The sequence below is a fragment of the Pristis pectinata genome, chromosome 6 (assembly GCF_009764475.1).
Source record: "Pristis pectinata isolate sPriPec2 chromosome 6, sPriPec2.1.pri, whole genome shotgun sequence".
Classification (NCBI taxonomy): Eukaryota; Metazoa; Chordata; class Chondrichthyes; order Rhinopristiformes; family Pristidae; genus Pristis; species Pristis pectinata.
Window position 1 is genome coordinate 72,401,867 of NC_067410.1, and position 10,224 is coordinate 72,412,090.

General features: G+C 40.4%; 1 protein-coding gene across 1 annotated transcript; it reads left to right on the forward strand.

Moving 5' to 3' along the window:
- The first annotated feature begins 6,118 nt into the window (after positions 1 to 6,118).
- On the forward strand, positions 6,119 to 7,859 carry foxl2a (forkhead box L2a). The gene has a single exon (XM_052017875.1). It carries the CDS (start codon positions 6,411 to 6,413, stop codon positions 7,305 to 7,307), a length of 897 nt encoding a protein of 298 aa, XP_051873835.1. The 5' UTR covers positions 6,119 to 6,410; the 3' UTR covers positions 7,308 to 7,859.
- Positions 7,860 to 10,224: the final 2,365 nt, after the last annotated feature.

The window sequence follows — 10,224 nt, forward strand, 5'->3', positions numbered from 1 at the left end:
TGTCTGATTCGCGCAGACAATTTGGTACGCTGGGTCCTATTTTATTGTATTCGATTCGGATTAAAATGCATTGCAGTATACCGCTTCCGCCTTTAGCGAAGGGGTGATTTTATCTACTTAAAATTTATCGTTGATTTTCTTTCTAGAAAATCACAAATGCTGTGCTTAATATGATGGTGAAAGTTGTTGTCCGCTAGTTATAACCATTAAAAAAACTCAATAGCAAACCAAGAGGTAGTCAAAGCCAATGTAGCAGGCAAGATTATTTGTTGACTTGGTTAACATGTTCCATATATTAAAAACATATCCACAAAGTGTATGTTTTCCATCCTTTATAGTTCATTTAAAGTATATTGAAAGAATGAATGCACCTAAAAAATACTCTTTTAAAAAAACGATGACTTTTTTTGTTGTAAGCATTGAATATACGAATATACGAACTACTGCAGCAGCCAAATCAGTAAAACCGCCACGACAGTTCTGTTAGTCAATATAATGCGCCACCGCGGCGCGGTTTGTCTTTGGCTGGGTTTTCCATTGCATTGTATAAAGAACAGGAACATTAATTTAAAGATATAATCGACAGTCGATCGGCAATCTGCTATTCACAATGGGCAGTTGAACCAGTAAACAGGCTCGGGGCACAAAATGAAATTCAACTAAACTGTTTCAGGGGCACACATTTTTGGTACAGTACTTACTCCAGCTCCAAAAAAATGTGCATATTTGTTATTTGACCTGGATTTAAAACGGTCACTGTTCAGACCAACGCCAAACACTTCATGAACCCGAATAGACAGGAGGTCCAACGATCAACCAACAGAAATATTTAGCGGAACAATTCCATTTCGTACAATTAGTTCAAAAGAGCTAGTAGTCCATTGAGTGAATGGTGCAGCTTAATAAATCTTTAATCCGCATCCAGGGAGGAAACTTATACCATTTTATTCTCCCACAAGAAACCATAAAAATTATCTTAACGTCTCAGTTATTCACAACGTAGTATCCTTTCCCGATTTCTCTCTCTCTCTCTCCCCTTTCTGCTCCGCCCCCTTTCTCTATGTCTCACACCCTTTCTGTCTTTGTCAAGCTGAGGCCAGAGATTCGAAAGGAGACTGTAATACCAGAAATACAATGAAATAACTAATCAAAAACTAATCGTATTCCGATATCAAACAAGAATTAACAGTTATGTCAAATTGTAGTAAGAATCAATTTAAGCATTGTTGTAACACTGAGATTATTCTTAATTGAGCCAGTTTATAGACAGTTGCAAACTAAGTCAATACATTACTTGCAAGGACAACCTTCTCCAGACGAATCTATCTTTTGAATTTTAGTTCCAATCCCTCTCTCTTAATTGATGGATTGTTAGTACAATTGTTTGTACATAACGTTTTGCAGTACATAACGAAAATGTTATTTATATGGTTATTTTTTTAAAAATGACCGTATGTACTTACTGATATCATCCCAAAGCAAAGGCTAATACTTCCCTCTCTGGCTGGGTTATTTGTAAAAGTAACAAACATGTTCAAAAGCACAAGCATTCATTATTTTTAAAAAAAATCTCCACACCCATCCCATTAGTTTCCTCATTCAGACTTCCTTATCACTGTAATCAAATTCAGAAGAGAGAGATTTAATCTGCAGCACGGAGCCAACCTTTATAAAAGCAAAAGACGATGCAGGTGTGCTGTTGATTGCATTAAACGTGGAAATGCCGTGATGGTTAGCAAGACTGAGATTCCAAAGCAAAACTGAAGTTACACTAAGTGACTAGCCGCTTTGAGTGTTGAGACAGGGCAGCCGATTGCCTCGTTTATTAATTATCTCCTCAAGTATTAAGCTGTTGTATCATTCCCAATTGATTATTCATTCTTATTTGAGAGACCTGGGCTATTTATCTTCTATTCTTCTATGTCATTCTGATTGGCTTGTTTTCCTCACGAATGGAAAATGTATTCTTATAATACCTCTTCTAGCGTCTTTTTTGTGGTATAGACTTTGTCATAATGTTACTTTTAAATGGTATTTTTAATTTAAATAAATGAGATATTTTTGTAAAAATGTGGAGGTGACTTTGCCTTTTACTCAACTCATGTTTCAATGACACACCATTATAAATAATTATACACAATTCAGTTCACTTTTTAATGAAATTATCTATATGCCTTATGATATGTTAATTTTTTTCAATACAACTACTCTGCTCTCCATGTTGTCTATAAACCACACAACATTAAAGGAAATATTAATGCACTGAACATAAAAAGAGTGGCCCGTTGATACCAAGGAACAAACTAAGTTATGGTGTGTCAATATGTCATCATTATCATAATATTATATGTTTCAATGAGTGTTTCCACCCTATGGTTAGATCAGCAGTCTGGTAGAATTCTACAAGTTTGACCCACTCCCTCCGAAATGGGCAGCATGGAACTTAATGAAAAATTGGATGTTTTCATCTGGAATATTGATGTAGCGCTGGAAATCATTCCATGGCCCGGGGGAAAGAGTGGAGGTTCTTAGATTTTTTTTAACAAGAATAATATAGTGAAGAGACAAATCCCATTCTTTAATTTCTTTGCGCTGCGATTCCGAATTGTCTAAAACGAATTATACACTCAGACTTCATTCACCCACCCGCAAAAATATGATCAGTTAAATTTCACAGGATTTTTCCAGCCATTTGCTAAAAACAATGGCATGTCACTACTTTTCCTTATTGCCATTTTTACATTTTGAATTTTAAATCATGTTCAATCAGTCGTTTGAAAACACAATGCCCTCTGAAACCTGAACCAGTACCCACATTAGTGGGGATGCTCTCTTTAAGAACATTATTCCTGCCCACATAGTGTTTCCTTTTAAAACCATTTTTTTCCTTTGGTCCCAGTAAAATTTATCTCTCAGAACATGCATCCAGATTATTACAATCGATGTTTCGCATAAACTGCAATAAAATCTTCGTGTTAAATTGATTTGTTGAAACGATTAGCTGCCAAGTGGCTACGTTGTACGAACTGGTCAGTTTGTTCAATGCATTTGTATTTCGTCACGTGTTTCTTTTTTTCATAATGCAATGTTTGTGTTTTTACACCAAGGGTGGTCGCGTTCCGTATTATTCCGCCGTGCGTGTAGTTCAAGTGAAGGAATTTAGAGTGAGCAGTATTCCCACCAAAAATGTAAATTGTATTATCCTAGCTAAACAGCTGGTAGAATAGATTGCTATTCCGGAACATTCAGCCAGCAGTGGACCTCCATTGATATATAGAACAAATTGGGAATACTAAATCCATAGCTGATCCCCAGTGAGAAAGGATGCTTTCACGGGTGTTACTTATGTGCACACCCGGCCGAGTTCAGATCCACGCCCTGTTCCTGTTTGTAAGTGAACCCGTTCTCTTCATGTTATAGATATACGTATTTAATCGGATCATTACTGAGTTGCAAGTATGTGGAAACTCACATCCCACCACTCGGACCACTGCGGTCCAAGGAGGCGCCCTACTAACTATTGAGGGGCAGTTAGGGATGGGGAATAAATGCTGTTCTTGCCAGCATCGCTGACATTTATAAGAAAGATGGGAAGAATGGCATTTGAGATTGCACACGAAGAAAGTAGATGATTAATGGCCATCTATATATTTCACGCTAAATTGTGCAATATGTTAGATTAGATGGATTTTTGGAATCCCATCGAAAGCCTTAAGAGAATTTAAGTCACCAACACTCAATCGGGCCAACTTCTTTTCAAATGCATCCATAAAGATCACTAGCGGAAGGGTTTTGTCTAGTCACGCTCCCCTTGCCTTTTCGGGAAAAGAATTGCAAAATTAACCCTCTATGTGAGCGGCTGGCGACAGTTTGAGCTCTTCTTCCTATGGAGAGGCATGCGAGGAAATAATGCTCTGTCAGTGTGACTCTGTAAGGCTCACGTGGCTGCAGTGGTAATTTGAGCCGAGCAGGATTTAGAGAGTGAATTATCTTCTCTAACTGAAGAACAGTGGTCTTTCACCAACAGAGTCACTCTTCAGAGGGCCCTAGTCCTGCAGTCACGTGTCTGAGAATCGTGTGGATTTCATCAACTCTTAAATATAGTTGAATCCATTTGTCATAAGACCTTTATCCTCTGGTAATTCGCTTGATTAAAATGGAGTACCCGTCATTTTCCCCCAAAATGCACTTTAAAGGCATTAATCAATATGTATTAACAGCGCCTTTATTCTTGCAAGATATGAAGACATAATTACTCCGGAACAATGGAAGGTTGCGCAAGTTAACAACGAGGAAGAAAAAAATCTGTCCCTCTTCAGCCTACAAATAATCCTGCCGACGAACAACATCCAAACAACCGTCATATACCATGCTGGTAGCGAATATTTCTCTCGTCTTCCCAACCAGCACTCAGAGTGAACTTGCCAACCACACCCCAGTAGTTCTTTTCAACTTCCCCGAAACTCTTGAGCGCCTTTTAGTCGCTCGGCAAGATGCGGTGAAACTATGGAATGCATTTGTTTTACTCCTCGGTACCTGCACAACACCGTGCCCAGAAATATCTCATTGCGCTCAGCGATTACTCATTACTCAAAAGAAGTTGCAAGGTATAGTGAGTCTTGCAAATTAGAGCACAGTGAATTCTTGTGGTGTTAAACGACTAATTGCCGCAAACTTTAAACAAGAGAAAAATCATGAGATTGAATTGTCATAAGATTCAATTGAACGTTCCACCGAGGCTGCCCCATTTCCTCCTCCACCCCCTCACCCGACACACCCCCCCCCCCTCCCGGCTTTAACCCCTCTCCACCCCGCCACCGACAGAGCTGTGTGGATGGGCGCAGACTTTGCGCTGCGGGGTATCACAAATAGGATGCAATTCATTGGAAAATCTCATCTGAGGTTCCACGAAGAAGGCGCCGCGCTCCCAACACTTCCGAGCCGCAGCTTGCAAGTGTAAAAAGAGAGAAGTACCTCGAATAGCAGAATTTCCTAATCCAGGATCGCTTCCTTTAAAAAAGAGGTGGGAAGTTAGTGGGAGGGGTCTTGAGGAGATGGAGGGGAGGGGGGTGTTAGAGAAAAAAAATCCACCATTTCGGAGCTGAAACTGCGGAATCTTCTCTGGGGAATCTGAATGAGGTGATGACACACACAACAATGCTGGTACACCTGCACCCGGTGGAGGCGCGGAAATACCTCATACACAGGCCGATATGGGTGGTCGACAGAGCGGACTCAACCCCCACCCACCAACTCCCCAGTTAAAAAAAATCCCTACACTCCAAGGAGTGGAGGGGGAGTGCGGGTAGAGGTGACAGCAGAACGTCGTAAACGCCTGGGGCTCGGTGCAGATGAGTTACTGAGAATTAATACTTTTAATCAGCTATTTAACCCGGGAGTGAGTGGATCGAGTCAATCCTGCAGTTATTGTGCCAGGACTCATAATGTTCAGGTCATCTTCAGAGTGTCAGATCAACTGATTTAGATCAATGCAAACTGGATTTGCTGGTTTTGTTCATGGGTCGCTTCCGTCTAATTAGCAGGGAAGACTAAAAAAAATGGCAAATGAAATGTTCAACTGAACCTTGGGTTTTCATCTTCCGATTTGATTTGTTTTAACTGCACTGGGGTCCGACACACAATATATAGAACAATACAATGAGGAGACTGGGATAAACTTGTGCACGTTTTACATATACCCAGGAGACGCGCTAGCTTTTTCTTAAATCATGCAGTCTTTTCTACTTCTTAATTTTCTTGATATATTTGCCACTCTGGGGTACTCGTAAAGACATGACGATTTTCCATGCGGATCCTGAAGCCCGCACAGATTTCTAGCAGTGAATTGTGTTGAGTCCCCTCCACAGTTCCTGCCACTCTGAATTATGGAACTATGACAGTACATCTAAGAATAAAATAAACATTATCGAAGATTGTTTTCTTAACTATTTAAATATTCCACATATTAAACATTTAAAGGCATAATTGGCTTTATATTAAGGCCGTGTAACCGATATTTGAGCAAGCGAGGTCTTGATGGGGGGAGAGAATGACGCAAGCGGAAATGTGATCAGTTTCACTAATGAGAGGAGTGCATAGGCTGAGAGATTCACGAATAGGACGACGCATTTTTCTCTGGGCAAGGGGACGAAAAGGGCACGGCTTAAAGCGATAGAAACCCACAGCTTGGGCTGTGCAATCACAGTAACATATTCGTATTTATTACGTTTGCAATGCAAAAAACAAACTGACTACGAACTTGAACAAGGCTTTGGATCGAGGACAGACCCGAGAACTCAACCCCACAAGGAATTTGCACTGCAATTCTAGACGCTGGTATTGCAGTTGTTTAAGAAACTTGCACTGTGGTTGCGAAAAGAGTGGAAAAGGGGGAAGACTTTGATTTCACGATGGCAGCCTACCAACACCCTGAAGATGACACCATGGTTCTAATGACTGACAACACTTCCACAGCTAGCTCCAAAGACCGGGTCAAGAATGAGTCATCCCCGGACAAGGCTGCGGAAAAACCCGATCCGACTCAGAAACCTCCCTATTCTTATGTGGCCCTCATTGCTATGGCTATCCGAGAAAGTCCAGAGAAACGACTCACTCTTTCTGGCATCTACCAATACATCATTACTAAATTCCCATTCTACGAGAAGAACAAGAAAGGCTGGCAAAACAGCATCCGCCACAACCTGAGCCTCAACGAGTGTTTCATCAAAGTGCCCAGAGAAGGTGGCGGGGAGAGGAAGGGCAACTACTGGACTCTAGACCCGGCTTGTGAAGATATGTTTGAAAAGGGCAACTATAGAAGGAGGAGGAGGATGAAGCGCCCTTTCCGACCACCGCCTACCCACTTCCAACACAGCAAGTCGGCTTTATTCGCTAGTGACAGCTATGGCTACATCGGCCCTCCCAAGTACTTGCAATCGACTTTCATGAACAATTCCTGGCCTCTTGGGCAGCCGCCTGCGCCGATGTCTTATGCCTCCTGCCAAATGGCCAGTGGCAACGTTGGCTCTGTCAATGTGAAGGGACTTTCGGGGCACACGTCCTACAACCCTTATTCCCGAGTGCAGAGCATGGGTCTGCCCAGCATGGTGAACTCCTATAACGGCATGAGCCACCATCATCACCCCCATCCCCAACAACTCAGCCCGGCTCCCCCGCCTTCCTCCAGCAATGGAGCCGGTCTGCAGTTCCCCTGCGCCAGGCAGCCTGCTGATCTCTCCATGATGCACTGTTCCTACTGGGACCACGACAGCAAACACAGCGCACTACACTCAAGGATAGACATTTAAGACAAACACCGGCGAGATATTATTACATAATTGATTTGCCCCAAATCCCCACCTCTCTTTAAATTGTGCCAAATATTTACAGTGATGATCCCCACCAGGTAGTGTAAGTGTTTTGAACTTTTATCTTTAAAACACAAGAAAAAAATATGGGATGCCCATTTGGGAAATGAACTGTCTTTTTATGTACTTTAACTATTCGTTACTATAAGAACATTTGTAGATTCGTTAATTTTTAAGTATGTCTGACCAAACTTTGTCCAATAATAATATTATGTTTCCTGATGATGGTCTTTAATTTTCTTGTCATCTGGGTCTTTTTTTAAATGTGATACCCACTGAAATCGAATTTTAAACTTGCCAATATTGTTCCATTTAGAACTATTGCCACAATTTTAAGCAAGTTTATAAGCCTGTGTTTTTTTTTCTAGAAAAAAGAATGTTAAAGCTCTTGTAACTGATCTGCGTGTTGGTAGCTCTGCTCGCTCTGCAGTTTGGGACCAGTTCAAATGTATAGCACTTTCCTACTTGTACTCTTTAGATTTGTAACCTTTAATAAACTCCCCTATTTTCCATGGTCGCTGTTTAAATGTTGTGATTTTTCAGAAATCTTTTCCGCTGTGATTTTCTATTTTATAGTAGTTTCCCCTTAATCATATTACCCGCCCCTCACCCCCCCCCCCCCCCCCCCCCCGCTATTTGCCTTTTATTATAAAGGTTAGTTAAACACGCAAACTCAGATCAAATGTTAAGGCTATTTGTGTAATTTGATGTAAATAAACGCCGCGAATTGGTATGTTTATAATTACATTCCAATTCTATAATTCTGTTCCTTCGTATACCCAAAACAAAACTACCAGCTACATTTGTTACATCAAACCCGTCTTTAAAATGTGTTGTAATAAGTTCTGATTGCGTTAAACGCCGATGCCTTGTGCATTAAAACACCTAATCCAAAATGTCATCTAAATTACATCCCTCCCAAACTTACTAAGAATTGAAGAAGGTGGATTTTACGCAAGCCAGTAAGACCACATTTTTATTTTGGAAGGGCTGGGACGGACGTTGCAAGATTAGTTGTCGTGAGCCTTCGGTTAGCTTTTACCGCTTTCGAACATGTTTCTCCTACAGTAGTGGGCAGCAATCATGGGATGGCTCTTCTCAACACTTACCTTGTATTCTATTTAATTCAATAAATGAAGACACGTTCCATAAGTATTTTTGATTTTACAAATTAGCTGGGTAAGATGTATATGCATGCAATCGTTCGGTGGAGTCTAATTTTAAATTGGTCAAGAACTACCTTCACTCTTGAAGTATAATCGGATAGTGTTAAACATACAATTCTTTGATATTATTGACCAAAACCAATGAGGTCCCATTGTAGCAAATATGGGCAATAATCAACATTTTTTTTGTTTCCAGATTTCCAATTGATCCTTTACACATCATGAGTTGTGTTGTAAATGACTGTTGAGGTTGTTCCCCAAAGTGCTTGAAGGGCTTTACCATTTTGATCTCGGCTGTTTCATGGGTGTCTACACCTACAGCCATCCGCCAGTCACCTTGTTCTCTTTGTGCTTTATCTGCCGCTGGTGTAGACAGATACCTTCCTCAGATGCACAGGATGTCCTCAAGTTCAGAATTAATTGCAGCTCGTATTTAATCCTTTAGCACGCCATGCAGTCTTCCTGGTTGCTCCTTGTTGACTAGTTTTGCATGACAATAGGACACGATACCAGTTTATAGTTGGACGTCCAGCGTGATTTTGGGCAGATCAGTAAATCGATCTCAAAGTTTCCCAAAGCAAAGTCGAAATATTTAGCAATATCCTTCCGAGGCCTCGTTATGGTATTCACGTCGGTGAATGTGTACTCTCTGGCTGATAGATTGTTCTCCATTTTATAGCTATTTATGAAAGAAAGATACCCTACACCAAAACTTCAGAAAAATATATGCGTGCAAATTAGTATTTATAGTCAGCAATGCAGGAAAAAAGTTAAGTATTAATTAAAATCCCACTACCAGCTGTATCATTGTCGACATCGTTAGTTTTTCAATGGCACATAGTTTTTACATTTTTTTTGCAGTTGTTCTGTAAAATAGGTACGTTGGTACGCAGCTGACCGCCGTGCTAGCATTGAGATGGGGGGGAGAAATACATTTCATTTAAAGAAAAAAATCTGCATTTCTGGGCCGTTAGATAGAAAGACAGTCCCAATTTCTATATGTACTGCCATGGAGAAAGAGCATTTGAGATTACAGTTTTGTGAGCTGTAATAATTTATGAAGTTCTCCGATTTATTTTGCATGTACATTTTCAATTAATGCTTATGCAGTCCATTATGTTATTTCCCAGTAAACGCGTTCAGGGAAGATGAAGTCAAACTGTAACGTAGCAGTTTATAGAAAGTTTTAATTGCAAATATTCTTCTCCGCCGCTCACAGAGCATCGGATATCTTTTTTTTAAAATGTTGGCGATTAGGCAGGAGTTCAGTTTACTTAAAGTTCTAAACAAACGGGAAAATTGAAGATGAACATTTGAGTAGAAGTGGAAGTACAATGAATGAGAATCTTCCAGTTTCTGTATTATCAAGGAGTCACAAGGAGATTAGAGACAATGCACATTGATTGTTTCTTGGTGCGGTGTTCGTGGATGTTCTGTGTTATCCCATAAAGAAAAGAGAACGTTTTGACAGCTTTAAATTTTTCAGTTTTTTACAACCCGCTGGGGTTCGGTTTCTTACTGTGACAGGCATGAGAAGTTTAGTTTGTGAATAATCATTTAAATCTCCAAAAGGGACGGGATGTGTTGTTAACTCTCGGGTTTAATTTCTATTTACCCGTTAATCATACAAAAACAAGGAAAGAATGCAGTTAGTAGCCTGCATGTTACTCTGTTACCAATCTTCAAGGTAG